This window comes from Hoplias malabaricus, chromosome 6 (assembly GCF_029633855.1).
Source record: "Hoplias malabaricus isolate fHopMal1 chromosome 6, fHopMal1.hap1, whole genome shotgun sequence".
In the NCBI taxonomy this organism is placed as follows: Eukaryota; Metazoa; Chordata; class Actinopteri; order Characiformes; family Erythrinidae; genus Hoplias; species Hoplias malabaricus.
This window is the reverse complement of record NC_089805.1, coordinates 16937684-16955196: the sequence shown is the minus strand read 5'-3', so window position 1 is coordinate 16955196 and position 17513 is coordinate 16937684. Positions and strand designations below refer to the sequence as shown.

At 37.5% G+C, this 17513-nt stretch overlaps 1 protein-coding gene across 11 annotated transcripts in view; it reads right to left on the bottom strand.

The window, feature by feature from the left end:
- Positions 1-943: 943 nt before the first annotated feature.
- ubap2l (ubiquitin associated protein 2-like) overlaps positions 944-17513 on the bottom strand; it is a 42627-nt gene continuing 26057 nt past the window's right edge. For 6 of the 11 annotated variants that reach the window (XM_066675674.1, XM_066675673.1, XM_066675679.1 and 3 more), the window contains 16 exons: positions 16284-16606; positions 15877-16052; positions 15648-15768; positions 15477-15516; positions 15005-15188; positions 14854-14920; positions 14297-14639; positions 13609-13697; positions 13176-13229; positions 13000-13081; positions 12529-12749; positions 10386-10491; positions 8734-8879; positions 6959-7042; positions 6633-6827; positions 944-3890 (listed from right to left, as the gene is read on the bottom strand). In XM_066675674.1, the coding sequence (XP_066531771.1) occupies positions 3795-3890; positions 6633-6827; positions 6959-7042; positions 8734-8879; positions 10386-10491; positions 12529-12749; positions 13000-13081; positions 13176-13229; positions 13609-13697; positions 14297-14639; positions 14854-14920; positions 15005-15188; positions 15477-15516; positions 15648-15768; positions 15877-16052; positions 16284-16606 (2327 nt within the window). In that variant the 3' untranslated portion in view covers positions 944-3794. Of the gene's footprint in view, positions 3891-6632; positions 6828-6958; positions 7043-8729; positions 8880-10385; positions 10492-12528; positions 12750-12999; positions 13082-13175; positions 13230-13608; positions 13698-14296; positions 14640-14853; positions 14921-15004; positions 15189-15476; positions 15517-15647; positions 15769-15876; positions 16053-16283; positions 16607-17513 lie in introns of all 11 variants that reach the window. The other 5 variants (XM_066675678.1, XM_066675680.1, XM_066675682.1 and 2 more) reach the window with 3 other exon arrangements.

Below are 17513 nucleotides of genomic sequence, written 5' to 3'. Positions count from 1 at the left end.
GCAGAGAAATTAAATGTATATTCTGAAAATGGGACCAAAGCAAGAGTGGTGTAGCACAATCAGACTCCAATGTAGCTTTAAATAAAAACTCTATTGTTTATCATTTTTGACCAGAGGCGTATGAGTCCCACTCCTGCAGTTTCCTCCATCTTTGAGGGAGTTTTCCATTGCCACTGTTGCCTTTGGCTTGGGTAGCACCTGGGGATATAACAATTACATTTTGTTTTAATTCTCAATGTCTTTTAAACTGTTTGTAAAAGCACTATTCAAATACATTTGACGTGACTACATAGTCCTACAATTGAAATATCAGAGGCAGAGGTGAGATAAATGACTGCAAATCTAATCCAACAAGCTGTGTATAAAATGGGTTCACTGTAAATGTTCGTGGAGTTTACTTCGTTGTCCAGTGTACTTTGCCAGGCACATAACCAGAGTCACTAACTCCAAATTCTATTTTCACCTATTCAAAATGTCTCACCTATTTCTATTGCTTTAACATGGGAGCATTTTTCATTTGGTTTTTCATTTCCATGTTCATGGCAGTAGTTTTAATTACTAGCCCATCTTCCATTTGCTCCTTTTTTGAAAACTCCAAAGTAAAACCCTCACCTGTAAACAAGCTTATATTCCAACATACTGTTGAAATGAAACGCTCCCAAACATGCCAACATTTTTTCAAAGATCTATAGAAAATATTCAGGGGCAAATTTTAGACAACAGGATATTAACCTGTGTACCAAGGTTTCACTGCATACAAATGGCCATATGTCATTTGAACACATTACTTCAGAGCACCTAAAGCCTTATGGTGGAAAAATATTTAAGTACTTAATTTGTTCCCATATTTAAGTAATTTGTTCCCACAAGTTAATAATCTGTTTCATCTCGTCCCCCCCCACCAAGAGTGAAGGTTTAAATAATAAGCATTAAAATACTGTACCTTTATTTCATAGGCGAGGTTTTACTGCAGACAACATAGAACAAATAGGTATGAACATACACCAACAGGCACAATGCTAAATTAATCAGATAATTACTAACAAAGAAGCAGCCTTACAGTACAGGCCTAATCACCATGCTTATTATTTTATGGGCTTGTTCATTTTATTAAACATTCATTCATGTAAAAAAAAAAAACAATAGCAAATCAATTGGATTTTATTGAGTAATTAGCTTGAGAATGAGAGGAGCCCACTGTCCCACCTCCAACTGAATGTGCACAGCGCCAAACGTGCTCAGCTAAAAACCCCATGGAGTTACATTGGATATGTTGAAAAACTTATGCCATTCCCTCCTCTACCTGGACATCTAAGTTTTGGTCTATGAAAACGTGAGTGTAACGAACACAAGTGATCAAACACGTGTCCTAAAGCATAGCCTCTGTCATGTCTTCCTGAAAAGGACTTTTACATTGAAGCAACAGATTATTAAATTGGGGGAACAAATTACTAAATTGAGGGAACAGAAAGAAATTGAGGAAACAAATGACTAAATTAACAAATTAATTAAACTAAGTATTTTTACACCTTAAGGCTTTTGGGCTCCACAGATTTACAGATTGCACATTTAGTGTAAATAAATGCTGTTGGGACTCCAAACAATTCATACAAAGTTTGGTTTATTATTTGCAGCTGTTGCATTATGCAGACACTGCAGAACTAAATCTAGATGCATTTACATGCATCGTTTTTATGCGAAGAAAAAAAGCCATAGTAAAAATTAAATTAAAATTGTTTTCCATTAAATGATTAGCTATATGAAAGGCCTGTTTATGAAATAAAATACATTCTAGATTGGAAGTAGGAGTGGCAATATGCCAAAATGTAGTCATATTTCTTGACTGATTCATGATACGATATAAAACACAGTATTTAGGTCCTGATATGGTACAAACAGAGCCATACTTAAAAACAAAACAACATACTTTAGAAGCTTCCAGTAGTACCCATTTTTAACATTTTTACACACTACACTTGAGCCAATTAAACAAGACATAGTGGTCTCTGCAAATAAATAGTTGGTCAGTATTGACTCCCGTGATACGTCCAGGAAAGTACACTGTGGTGTAATTTATTAGAATCAATGATAAATAAATTCATATTGCCCACCTCTATTAAGTAATACCTTTAAAATGATGCACATATTTTCAGGTAAGCCAGCTCACAAGGGAGATTTTAAGAAGCATGTGACATCCAGAAATCAGACTTAAAAATATATATATAAAATTAAAAAAATAATAAAATAAATAGAGGGAAAAAAAAAAATTCACATCCAAAATAATGAAAATGTATTTTTCATTTTTTTAAACAAAAAGAAATGTCTGTGTTTAAGAAAAATGTGTAAAGGGGGAATATGGAAAATACATGGACTACAGTGCTTGTATGTTTTTGTGTGATATATATATATATATATATATATATATATATATTAGTATCTCTCTCTCTCACACACACACACACACACACGACAAGTTTATCCATTAGTTTTTTTTTTTGTTTGTTTTTTTTTATATATACGCACAGTACAAAAAGAAAAGTCACTGACAAAAAAGAAAATCCATAGTACAATTCTGTCCATCAGTACTTTCCTAAAAATCATAATAGTAATAAAATAATAATGGGGAAAGGGTGATGTTATCTTTCCATAAAGAGGAGAGGGGAGAAAATATTGCAGTAACGTTGGGGGAGGGGGAAAAAAACAAAAACAAACAAACAAACAAAAAAAAAACATTTCACAGCATCTGTCCAACAGCAGAGACAGTGGAACATCTGAGGTTAAAATCATACCAGGTCACCATAACCTGCCCTAAACTCTCCCTACAATTAAGAAGGAGGGGGAAAAAATCTCCAAAAATGCACAATGCTTTAAGAAACGCAACGGGAAAATAATTACACCAGGAGCTTAAATATGCATATGACTTCAGTCCTTTGCAAAACCTGTACAATAATTAAGGGCTCATAGAATGGTTTATTTAATGAGTCCAACATTCACACCATTGCCCAACTTTGACAGACTATGTATGCAGGAATGATAGGAGGGAGGGGAGGAAATAAAACAAACAAACAAAAATTCCTCATGCCACATTTGGAACATCTCACGTCTTGTGCCCTCTTAAACATTTTGTTTAATATATCTATATATTTGGTAAAAAATAAACTTCACAACTGCATTACCTCATCTACAAAGAAACTTTTTTCTACCCTCAAAAATCAAATTTGGTAAAAATTCACCAGGAGAAGAAGAGGGGAAAGAAAAGAAAAAGAAAGGGGGATTGGGGGTGTTAGCGCCAAGCAAATCCACAAGGCTTGGTTTTTTTGGGTTTCAAAACTGAGATCAAACAGGCTGCGGGTAGACAAAAAAAAAAAAAAAAAGGGGGGGGGGGGTGCAGACAGTGGAATTTTCAAACAAAAACCTGTCTTTCACTCACCCCACAAAAAAAAAAAATTCTTTAGAAAACTGCTCTATGTTACATATGACAGAATTAGAGAAAAGGTTGTGGGATATTTTAACACAATACAAACTCCAAACACTCAATACTTGGCTCTCAAAGGCCTAAGTTACTAGGAACCACATAACCTCCAAAACTCCCTCCTCTTTAAGACTCCTCCTCTAGCCAACCCCCACAGATCTACCTCTTAGTACAGCACCCCCACTGGTACAAGGTGATACTACAGGGAAACCAGCAAGAAAGAGGTGTGGTGAAAGAATGGCATGAGGAGGAGATTTTCTGTGAGGGGAAAAAGGTGTCCCATAATTGTAGCCATTTGCACACCACGCCATAATTAAACATCTTAATTGCCTCCCCAATTATAGCTGTTGTAAGCAGATTTATTGATCTGGGACTTCTGTTGAATGGAAGCATTCTGGCTGCGTTGTCCAGATCCACTCTGAAATAAACAAAGAGATAGTGTTAGAAGTCTACAGCCAAGATTTCAGTGTAAAGTTTAAAATAAATAAATAAATAAATAAATAAATAAATGGCATTGAAAAAGTACCCACAATTTTTTCTCAAAATTAAATTGTGCAACTTTTATCCGTAGTCAATAAACATTTGACTTTAATAATTCAACAGAATAATTTCGATAATACAAAAAATAAAAAATACCATTGATCAAAATAATTGATCATTGAAGCAAATATTTTTAAAACTAACATATCTTTTAGAGGAAATCACTGAAAATTTCTGTAACTCTGAATTAGACTTCTGTAAATGACAACAGATAGTTTGTCCTATTCTTCCTGAGCAAACTACTGCAGCTCTCAGGTTTGAAGAGTGTCTTCTCCAGACTGCATGATTTAGATCTTTCCATAGATGTTCAGTAGGGTTTTAGATCAAGACACAGAGAAGGCCACTTCAGAATAATCCTCTATTTTGTCCTTCCTGAATGCATTTATCTGTGTCATTTGGGGCATTATCCAGTATTGGGGAGAAAATCACAAGATACATGACAATACGATTATTTTCTGTACACCAAAAATGCCCACAAAACAGGTTGGATACCGTATTATTTTGATAAGACTCAATTCCAGACAATGTTACATTTATATGAAGTCACAAGTAGAAACAAAATATTATTTTTCAAATTTTATTTATGTTGTATATTCCACTCCTTACATGCTTCTCTCCACACTGCCCCAATATTTACTTCTGTGTGTCATTCAAAATACGTGTTTGAAGAACATAATTCTTCATTTGCGAAACAACGTTGATGCAATTACACGTCATGGTTACATACGCTTCAGTTTTACATGATGTCCAGCCATCTGTTGTAACTGCAACTCACCATGCACCCATGATCTCACGCTTAATGCCCTCCTGCACTTTATACAGCTTAGGTATGCAAGTTTCACTGAAGTGATGTTGAGAGGGAATGATGTATTTCAGCTCCTGTATGTACAGTAGCTCTCAAAAGCCTTCATTTTCCACTACATTGAACGGTGCCTACATTGTTATTCACTGAACACATTTATTTGGCAGACTGAAAAATGCTGCCACCTACAGCTCAGGAGGAGCACAGCTTACAGAGAAGAGTCATGCTGATGACTAAATGTTTATGCGTCTCATCAATGCATCAGATCATTTGCTGTTTGGGTTGGTGCATCGATACTGATTTATGGATGGGACATCACTACACCGTATTGCTTAACACTGTGAGGTACTTCTAAAATAAACATCTTATTGAGAATGCCATACACGTTTTAAACACTGACGTGCGGAAAACGTACCAAAAGCAAGTATTCATTACATTGATTTAATGTCACACTCTTTCTTAACAGGAACAATGTGTCGATTTCCGTTTCAATAATAAAATGCTGAATTTATGTCTTAATTGTACACAAACCACATAGAAAATGCTCAATCAGCTCAACTTTATATCAATGAGGATTTTTTTTTTTTTGTACCTCACAATGTAAAGCAACACAGTTGTGCACTGATTACATTTTAGGTGGATTCAATTCTGACACTAACTCAGCATTTCATTTTTAAAATGCATATATCTGAGTATTGTTTTTTAGTTAAGAGGTCCAGCAATGTGAAAACAACGTAATGGCAGTTTTGCTTTTCTTTCTGTAATGTACTCTGTAATTTAGCGTGGGAAAGCAATGGTGTGTGTGGATTGCATTTCACATTGTCCTACTGCAGTGATTGCTTTTCAATTTGGCAAAAAATCCTCTGCATAATCTGCAACTGTAGTTACAGGATCATCATGCTGATTGGTAATGGTCTTATAGACTTTACATTTAACATGCTTGTCTAGACATTTCTATCTTCTCAGACAGCAGATTGACTACAATTATACATTTAAATCAGTGGTCCTTAAACTTGGTCTTGCGTTGCTTCCTATGATTACCAACAAATTTGTCCACTTCTTTAAGAAATGGAAACTTTATATTTTTAAACGTATAACTTGCAAAACACAGCTTGCATCATTATGTTCAATTATACATGAAAGAATTAAATTAAACTATTATAGGTTAATATTACTTACCAATCTTCACTGATATAAAGTAATGTACATCAAAACTCAGAAGACATTTTAGAGATGGACAAGATGGTGCTAGTAAACTGTCTGATTGGATGCTAAATTAGAATATTTTCTGTTTTATCAGGCACATCTGTGAAAAACCCTGGTGTCACGTTGACATGATTCTGATCTTTTCTTTGATTTAATGCAAACAGAACAGCTTTCCCCCCCCCAATCTTCAATATATTGCCAAGAATTGAACTATCAATACAACATGCTGAAAAATTTGTTTATGTCATTATTACTTTCAGGTTGGACTACTGCAATGTCCTTCTTTCCATGTGTTCCAGTAAAAGCTCAATTTATCTTCAATTTGTCCAGAAAGCAGCAACCAGATTTCTTACATGTACAAGGGAGTATGACCACACAAATCAAATTATATCAGCACTATACTGGCTGCCATTCAAATCTTGATACCAAAATTCTACTACTAACATACAAAGCTCTAAATAGCCTCAAGCTTCACAACTTTGAGTGAGTTTATTATGAACCACTGTACATAATAGGTCACAGGGTGATCACAGGGCCTGTTTGTGAATGAAATTAACTAAGCATTATCTCAAAATGCTAATTTTAAATAATTTATTAAAGTTGTTTCCTCACCTGTCCATCCTGCTGCAGGTGATGGTGCAGCATCTGGGAATGTGGCTGCTGATGAGGAGCCAAAATGTGCATGAAAGGGGCGGGGGCGTAGCCAGCTGCAGCTGGAGGGTTGATCGGCCCACCAGTTCCCAGTGCTGATGGCAGGCTGAAAGAGGCACCAGGTGCCCCAGTGTGGAAACCCTGTTTATCAAATGACTGGGTGGGGGGATAAAAGGATGACCAAGGGTTAAAACAACACAAAAATGTAAACATCAAGAACATTGATATTGAATTAATCAACAGACATATTTACAATTAAAATGTACTAAGAACTCAAGATTATTCACCTGTGTCTTTGTGTAAACAGACCCTGAAATGTCAGGAACTCCAGTGTTGCTGGATGTCACAGAGACTCCTGATGGAAAGCCAACACACACAGACATACAAAGTGTTATTCATCAAAGACAAAAACATTCCAAACACAAAAGTGGAAAATGGAAACAGTTCAGCTGAGAAGTATTTGTCATACAAACATTTCATGAGAAATTCAACATTCAGAACCACAGCTATGACCAGAAAAAAAATCAGTATTATGTAGAGAAAACTTGGGGAATGAAGAAAAAAAAATTAGTCACTGTGAGCTTAGCATACTGCAAATTTACACTATGTAATTGTCAAGACAATGCTCACAGACAGAAAATGCAAACATTAGCAAACGATTTGATTAAAAGTTATGGCTGATGGTTTTTGGTGTTTGGGTTGCAATCTTCTGTCATGGAACAGGATGTATTTCATGTTCAAAGTCAGCTTATAACATATCTCTCACCATATCAGAATTTGGGCCGCTGTTATCACACAGTGTGCAGTTGGATATACCCATTTCTTGCTTAAACTGAGAATGTTTTTACTAAGCAGTAAAGCCATATCCACCTCTTCCATCCATTGTAACTATCACTAACACATACCAGATGAAATGTTGAATGCTATATGTATTCTTTCTTTTATTTGTTAATCACAATTTCTAGTGATATGTTAAATACATACACTTAAATCAACAGACAATCACAATAACCTTTATTACTTCTGCATTTTTGCCCCTCTAACTGCATACAAACTTTTGGCCAATAATGTATATATTGTTTAAATATATTCATCTCATTGCACTTCTTTCAATGATTTCTGCAACTTTTCTTTAACTGTGACAGAATAATTGACACCTCTTACACATTTATTTGAAATTACAATGGGTTTCCCTAAAACAACATATCCGATATCTAATGAACATTTGGTAGGGTTAAGGCAATAATTAATGCTTAATTTTAGCCTGATTTACCGACTGTCCTGTTGGAGCACCCAACTGTGTCCAATTTTCAGTGTTTTAGCTGATCATTTAGGGTTATTCTGAAGAATTATGGGACAATCATACTTCTTAAATATCCCAATCATTTTGTGTAACTGAGCAGATTTCCTGGCAACTAAAATGCCCCAGGGAAAAAGAATCTTTGAGCATCATGCCACAGATACTAATACCTGTTGTGTATCATTATTATGAATGGCATGTCCTTCAATTTACTATATAATCAGGAATCTGCATAGAAGTACTTTCGCCAGCATCACTCACCCAAATGGCTTTTTAAAGACCTCCTGAAAATATTACTATAATCTAGAAGTGTTATAGAATTTGTGAAAAAATTTGTAACCATACAAATATTTGCAGTACAATGAGTTAAAATAATATATTGAAGAATTAAATATATTTGAATATCACTGTACTTTAAGTTTGTACAATATGGTGTGCTGCAACTTATAAACAGAAATCCAGATCATCAAAGACATTCTCTACCTCACTGTAACAGATCCAAAGCCTCATGTTTACCTGCATCACTCCATTTATTTCTTTATAATGCTAGCTGCTACCATAGCCATGGACTATCTATAGTGCTGGGGTGACAAGCTGTGGCTTCTTCAAGCTCCCCTGGTGAGGTTAGTGGCAGTGACAAGGAGGTGGAAGGGAAAGGCAGCGAAGGGTATGGGGAGAAGGTAAAGGGGGGAAAAACCCCAACCATCCAAAAACACAGGGGAGGGAAAAAAAAGGGTCTGGCATGAGGCTACACTCACCAACTCCCGGCGCGGTGACTGAGCTGGCGGGCTTGCTTTGTGCAGAGGCAGCAGCGGCAGCGGCAGCAGCAGCAGCAGCCACAGCAGTGCTGTAGCCACCCTTACAGAAATCCCCACTCCCTGCTGAAGCCTGTCCCAAATCCTCATAGCCTGCAAACGGTCAGACACACAGCCACAGCCCCACAGCATTAGACACACACCAGGCAGGGCCAGGAGGAGGGAGGGGGGAAAGGTGAAAGTTCTGAGGAGGATAGGCAGTAAAGCAGCAAGCAATGTACTTGTTTATGTATGAGCATAAGTGTAGGGGTGTGTGTGTGTGTGTGTGGTGGGGGGGGGGGGGTTGGGTGGTCATGTCTTGGGGTTAGTTCCAGTGGACGTTACAAATTGAAATAAAAATATGGAAATAGGAAAGAGCAAGAAGAGAAATGTTAAAGACAGAGTAAACTGATTAAAAAAAGTGTATGGAAAAAAGCCCACTGTGGATAGATAAAAAAATATATAAATACTTTGAAGTAAATAAATAGAACATGAGGTGAGAATGACTTTTATAATCAGTGATGATATGAATTGAGAAAGAAACATGAGAAGGAAGTGAAATTAACACTGTCTATATATGGTGAACGTGATTGAATGGGTGAAAGCAGGCAGCGCGTGGATAAGCATCTCTAGACCCACCACCCGAAACTAAGTCCACCCCTGAACCACCTCTATCCCTGTTATTAACCTCACTATAAGAGATAGCTACAAAACAAAATACAGGACTGTCCACCCTCTTCTTGAAGTTGGATTCTGGTCCTTTGGTTTCCATTACACACCCTCAGCTGACTTAATCAAGCTCGTGTGGAATGTCCAATGGGGGGAAAAATTCAAATTACTCCAGCAGGTGCCTCTGTCTTAAAAAGAAGATTTAAACAAACTCTATGACTGTTGCCAATCAACAAAATTAGGCAGAAGCAGCCACAACAAGGCAAGTGAAGCACACCATACGCAGAAAGCAAATATTTATTTGATTCGTGGTTTGGACTCCAAGTGATGTAAGTCTTCCATTTGCCTTTCGCTATTTTGTGGTCTATTCTAATCACATCTATTTTTCTATAAATAGAGATGAATATTAATGTGAATATCTTTTTTTGAATATCTTTCAAGAACTGAGATGTAAAGGTCTCCATCTGGTATGCTAGGCCTTCGTTCCCTTTCCGCTCATGGCAGAGCAAAGTCACAGATTTTTTTAGACTATGGAGAGAACTTTCATGAGGACATTGCTTTATTCCTGCTCTGTAGGTGGGTAATATTGACTTATTTTAGTTTTTTCTGATTACGTAGGGTGGAACGTCTCAAATTCTGAACACTGCTAACTGCATTACTGAAAGTACTACAAATCTACACATCTTGAGTTACAAATGAGTTTCTGTGGTAATTCAAACAGTGAATAAAAACTTACAGACAAGTTAAACTTTAGTCACATTCAATCCCCCAAAACATACTATTCCACCTTAAAAGGAGGCAGAGCTATGAATGTAAATAAACCAGAAAACAGTCACATTGTTTCCCAACAGTAACATAAATCCAAAAAAAAAATACTTTGATTCAGCATCCATAAACTCCTCTAAAATAAGTTAAAAACAAAGAAATCCTAAGTAAGTGCAACTATCTTACCAGTGCTGTATCCATGTGATCCGTAACCACTAGCCTGTTGGAAAGGTGTGCCTGAAGCACTGACACCAACATTCACGCCATGTTGTTTAGATGATGTAGGAGCAACCTGAAGACATACCAAGCCAGAGTGAAAAACCTCATAAATAAAATGCTCCCCCCCCCCCCCCATGTAGTACAATCCGTCAAAATTATCCGATTCAATAACTTTAAGCAATTCACAGAAATGAAAATAATAATTACTAGTTTTTAAATGTTTAATTTATATAAGAAAAATCTTTATAAAGATCAACAAAGGTGACAAGTTAACAAAAGAGGCAAAAGTAACAAAAACAATCTGGCAGTAAACTTTCACAAATCTCCATTTCACAACTGGTTAAAATCACATATGCTACATGCACGTCTTTGGAGCATGAATCCAAAAAAAAAAAAAAAAAAAAAAAACAAATCCAGGATTTTCCTCCTTATGTGGAATATCTGCCTTTTGCATTTCACACAAGAACGTCTATATCAATGCCTTTTTTATGCACATAATTTGGTGAAATTGAACCCAGTCTGCAAGGGTCAATAAAATTATGTCATTAATAATGGTACAATAGGTACAACTGGAATTCCAATGATAACAAGTTGTAAGCTGCAAGTACAAGAAGCAGTGATCTATTGATTATACAACAGTCAGGCAACGTTCACATTATAATCAAAAAACACTTTATTATAAATTTCCACAGATGATGTTTCCTCACCATTTACTAGGTACTTGGAGAAAAAAAAAAAAAAAACCCAAAACACCCATCTCTGTCCGCTTTGCTAGGCTTTCTCACTATCGGCTCATGTCATCTGGAGTTTAGACAACCAAAAACCAAGATAAGAATATTGATCTAGTCCTGCTCCATAGGTGGTTAAGAATGGCTTATTTTTGCTGTCTTGGGTTACTTAAGGCAGAAATGTCTCCAAATTCAGGAGACGGCCAGCAGCATTAGCAAAAGTGCTACAAAACTGACCTGGAATTACAAATGAGTTTCTGAGGTAATTTAAACAGTGAACAAAAGCTTACAGATATGTTAAGCCACATAAAAACTGAGTTTTTATTTCCCTCAAAAATCTCATTCCAGCTTTAAAGATGTGGAGCTTCTTAACATAAACAAACCAGAGGGTACAGTATCGTATGCATCCCCTTTAACCCATCTCCATATGACATGCACCCCTGAATGTGTGTGGCCTGTCAGATTCTCTACGATTATGATGGATCAGGAGGAAGTGTTTCAGAGACAAAAATAAGTTTCTGCTTTAGGTTTGTGCTCTGTATTTTGATATATCAGGGTATTCATTTAGCACAAGACTAAAAATCATGCCAGTAAAACTACATGGTTTTAGTTAGAGGAAGGGTGTCTTTGCAACTGCGAGCAACACAACCAAGCAACATTGTTAAAAAAAGTTCCATAATAATCAATACAGCTGTCTATACTGGCTGCGGTTTTGTTCGTTGTCCTGTTTCTGATGTTTCATGCCACTCTGTCCTCCAACAGCATACACACCCATTTTAAGTGAAGTTTCAAGAAGTTTGCATAGTGGACTGCAGCTGAAAAAAATTTGGTATAATGCTTGTGTTTTATATATAATAAAGGCCTTGTGACAAAATGCGATAACAGTTATGCAATTACTAGCATTCGCCTACACAAAACGAGCAATTTGAATTTTTTTAAATGGATATATGAGTGTGTTCTAGGGCTGCAAAGAATTAATTCAACAAAAATAAATAAAATAATCATATTAACACTAAATCAGATAATGATGCAGATGACCTGAGACAGGAGGTATAAACAGCTTTTCCTGAAAATGTGGAAGCATTTTTTTTAGCCAACTCAAATAAGGTCATTAGCATCTAGGCACTAATTCCTCAGCTGTGTAAAATCAGAGAAGTAACAATGGATATTAAATTGACAGCAAATGAATGACTTTACAGCAAAGGCTACAAACCCAGAGTTTCTGGGCTTGATATGATCTTGGTACATGCTCAAATACAGAAATTTGAATAGCTGGGGGTAAAAAAAAAAGGCAAACAAGAGTCATAATGAGAGTAAAAAGAGTGATGTATAACTCAATTTCAGTTAAGCATTCCAACATGAGGTTATTCAAAAAGCCTCACCGGGAACATTGCTGGACCATACTGGAAGGTGTTGGGCAGACCTGGCACACCAGTATAGTAGGGCAAACTGGTGTAGCTGTAGCCAGGGGGCAGCGCAGGGTTGAGGAAGGGCTGCTGTGTTGTATGGTGTGTCTGGGTCTGGCTCTGTTGAGGCTGAGCTAGCGTGGTGGCTGGGGCTGGAGATGACGTATCTCCACGGCCAAATTTTGTCAGGTCACCAGCTAAAAGATTCAGCAGAGAATAAAGAGGTTGAATGATTGGCAGAAAAAAAAATGGAATAAGATGAACACAGCAAAGAAAAGTGTGAGAGAAAGAGAAAAATCAGCTTGTACACAGTGTATTAAGCATCAATAGCCCCAGTCAAGTATAATGTTGCAAGTCGGATTCGTTTTCATGAACAGCACATGTGCTCTGGCACCTGGCCCAAACCCCCAGTAGTCTTCTACATATTAGAGGTAGCAAGTGTCTTACCAGAATATGGATTGCTGGTTAAACTTCCTTCTCTGCCTGTCAGTGCTGTTGTTGGGGTTGCAAATGGGATACTGTAGTAATCCTATAAACAGATTCACATTTGATATTTAGAAGTCAGGAAGTACACTTGCAATTATCTGAATAAAATGAATATATAATCACAGCAGAAATCTTACCAGTGGTATCCTGGTCTGGAGCATTTGCAGGTCATCATAGCCATAAACCTGGGGCTAAAGCAAAGAAAGAATGTTAAAACAAGATGCATTTTAACAGGATTTCAAGTGTTTTTTCTCTCTCTCTCCAAACCCCCTTTCACACTTGCACAGTATCCCAGAAATGTACTGGAGTTTACCTGGAGAAGCTTTATGTGTGAGCGCAAATATTAGTACTTAGACAATTTCTAGTAAACAGACGAGCGGTTAAAGACAATTAATGAAATTGTACTGTTTGCAATAATTAGAGTTTTGACCACTGGCTATCATATCACCAGGTGATTTGGATGACAGACATTGACCACAAAAATTAGATAGCAATAAACCCTCAGGTTTCAATACAAACACAAACGTAGCTTCATAAGTTACACAAATTCAGGAAAAATGTAAATCTCACCGGGTATGCGTGAAGCAAGCCAGGAGCCATAATATATGGATTAGGCAACAGGGGAGGCACTCCAGGTGGCAGATTTGGAGGTGCTTTCCCTACAGGATTCAAGATAATTCTTATTAAATGTGGCTATGTGGAAGGTGAGGAAAATACAACTGGAAATCAATCTACAGGGTGCACAGTAATCTTTATTTCATACTGACAACCAAAAGTAGGCTTAAGATGTAAGCAAAATTTGCATATTCAATCATTGCAACATTCCCATATGGGGGTGACCGAGGGGAAACAAAAGTACTTTGTAACATGTACACATTTTAAAAAACACATGTATTCACCTCCTTGTGACAAGCTTACACATCTTTCGATCTGTTTTAATTCTCAAACTCTACATCTCATGACAGTGAAAAGACCAACATATATTCACAAGTGCACACTGGTGTTGTTTAAAACATGACTTAACGTTTTTAATGTTTTTGTTTGTTTGCATTCCACTACTCTGCTTATTTAGTCTGTTCTCTCTCATTAACGAGTACAATTTTATGGGTTATAAAAATAAAACTGGACTTCTAAACAGGCTGATAAAAGTTTACCCTTCTGTATGATGCAAATAATAAATAATCTTTGTTTAAATAACAAACAAATTCTTCTACACAACAACATTCTCACTTAATATCCTACAAAGCTCTACTCCTACCTGAAGCAGCCGTGCTTCGTGATGAGGATGCTGAAGAAGGTGCAGCACTAGCCGAAGCTGCTAATGAGGAGGAGACAGCAGCAACAGCTGTGGGGGGTACGATGGAGGTCACTCCACCAGTGCTGTTGAGGCCCATAGTTAGACTGCTGACTGAACCCAGACTAGACTGGACAGAGGCAGCACTGACAGAGGAAGAGGAAGGAGCAACAGGTGCATTGTGAGAAACTGGGGCAGCGGAGGAAGAGGATGAAGCTGAGGAAGAAGCAACAGAGGAAGGCGCCACAACGGAAACAGAAGAGAAAGAAGAAGAGTGCAGACTGGAGTCTCCATCCACATTTGGATGCTAAAGAATGTATTAGAAAGAGTACATTTTAGAAGAATACATAACAAGAGGAAAAGGGGATATAAATGAAAGTGGGGGAAAAATAAAAAAATAAAAGAGGATGAGGAGACAAGAGAAACATAATTTAGCCAGACTGTTCAAGTTTGAATATGGAAATATTAATTGAGCTGACCTATTGTCACAGGAAATTAACGCTGCAAAAAGAAAGACTTGCCAGCAGACTTGTGTTCGATGTACGGCCTGAAGGAGGAGCCAAGCTGTTCTGCTGTGTAGGGAGGGTACTGGGAGATGGGTAGAGAGTAGAAAATTAAAATTTCTTCTTTCACTTGAATAGACAGTAAAATCAAATGTTATATATTTCTTACTTGTGTTGTGGAGAGGCAACTGAATTAGAGGAGGGGTCCTCATGTCCAAGAGCAGCAAGAGGTGTCTGATGAGTTGTGGTCAGCAGAGAAGTAGGACCTGATGACTGGTCTGACAATGAGGCCATATTTGGCACAGTGGAAGGTGTGACAGGGTCAGATGTCGGTTTGGTAGTGCCTGCTGAAGCTGAACAAGAAAGCGTGCAGGGACAAGTTCACCTTAGACATGATTTCAGACTGTTTCATTGTATGTATGTTTGTATATTATGTATGATTTCAGGTTCACAAAACCTAATAAGAATTCCATTTAATTCATTTACACAGTGGCTTAGTGAAGGGAAGAGGAAGGATGGAAAAAGTTAAAAAAATGTTTTCTACTGGGGTTGCAAAGTGAAAAGGATAGTATGTCTACCTCAACCAGAATGTTGCACAAGGGGCCAAATTCCTAAATTTAATCTGTTTAATAGATACTTACCTTCCAGAGACTGTGTTGTTTGCATTGAACTAAATCCATTCTGCAAATAAAAACAAATAAAATTGGTAAATGAGCTTCTACCCAATGGTCAAAATAATAAGCACCATTAAACTAAATTATAATTACTTTTGCTAGATTTAACTTAAACTAAACAGTATCTTAATACAATACTTTGGGCTGCATGTCTTTCTGTGGGGACGATGAGACAGAGGGAGGGTATCGCCGTGTCTGGTTTGTTCTCTGTTCATACAGCTCCAACTGGGTGGGGTTTGACAGGGCTGAGGCCTGCTCACTAAGAGAGAATATGATTGGTATGTGCTGCAGATTACAAATTATTATTTTTAAACTCAATAATTAATTAAAAATGGATGCGTGTAGAAATTGCAAGAAATTGAGAGACCTGCTAGAACAGAGGGTGTTCTGAGCGGGGTTTCCAGGTACGGTAGTGGCAGCAGCTGTTGCTGTGGTGTCATAGTCAGGGAGGACAGGTTCTGAGCCAAATTGTAATGCTCCAAACTGCAGATTGAGTCCAGATATATCTGCTGAACCTGGCATCTCCACAGCTAAAGCTGGAATCTTTAATTACAAAAATTTTTTTTTGCATGATGCAAACAAAATAGCTTCTTAAATCATTCACCACCCACACAAGAAAACAATGTTTCAAAGACGTTTTCATTGGGTTACCAATTATCAAGTTTTACCACAAGAAAAATATAAACATTTAAGTGTACTCAGCTTACAGTTTACTCAAGGTTAAGAATATAGTATAAGGGTAAGCACTTAAGCATCACCAATCAAAATGCTAACCTTTGTGGCAATAGAGGTTCTCTTCTTCTGCTGTTTGAGCTTATGCTGCTGTAGGGGTAGGGGACTAGAGGCCTGGGTCTCAGATGGTCCTGGAGACACTTGATTAGAGGAAGGGCCTGAAGACTTTGGGAGTGGGGTGGAGACAGTCTGTGCCAGTGAAGCAGAGGGGGTGGACTGAGAGGGAAGGGAAGAGGAAGTGGATGGAGGAGGGGCTTTGTCCTGCAAGAAGGCTTCTATCATAGATGAAGCAGTGGAGGTTGGCTGGTAGGGCTGCCGATTAGTAAAGGGGCTGTGCACCATAGTATCTGTCTGAGGTTTCATATCTGGAAAGAGAAGAATTAATAATTTATTCAAGGGGGAGACCCAAACAATCCAGTATATTAAAAAGATGACACAAAAAACATTACGTTTCATCAAAAGCACCTCTAACTTGAATGCTATACACTATTCCCCTTATAGTCTTGGAAACAGAAATACAGAGAGAGAGATTATCTATTACTTAACTGTCTCATTCTAAGACAATATCATAGGCCAATACTACATCCATTTCTCAGTTTAAGATGATTCCAGCCACTCCCATTAATATTTAAACCAATCTGTAAGGTCACATACTCCCTGACTGCATATGATAAACTACAAACGTGTTCAGGTTTATGACAGTTTACGACAGCTCAACCTGTTTCAGATACTGTTTTCTGTTCTAGTGGATGATGATTAACCTATGTGTAAGGTTACAAAATGGGGTATAGGAGGTGTGTGCCTCTCAGATCAGACCATATTTCAGAACAGATCACATTCTGGACCTTAGTCAATAAAAATTTCATCCAGACTGGTCTCCTCTCTTCATTTTGAAGAGACACTGCTGCTTTACTACAGGACCTCAATATCACCTCCCTTTCCTTATTTTACCCCCTAAAGACCCTCAAACCCAGGGGAAGTGAAATCAGTATGGTGAGGTGGGACAAGATGAGCACAACATTGAAGCTTCTATAGACTCACTAAAAAGTAAGCCAACAGGTTACCCTTGCTAATGTAGTTCATTCATTGATTATCAGTAACCACTTAACCAGTTCAGGGTTGCAGTGGGTCTGAAGCCAACCCAGAGTCACTGGGCAGACTCTCACCAACATGTGTTTTTGGACCATGAGAGGAAACCGGAGCACCCTGAGAAAACCCACATGTACACAGTGAGAACACACTGAACTCCTCGCAGACAGTCACTCGGAGTAG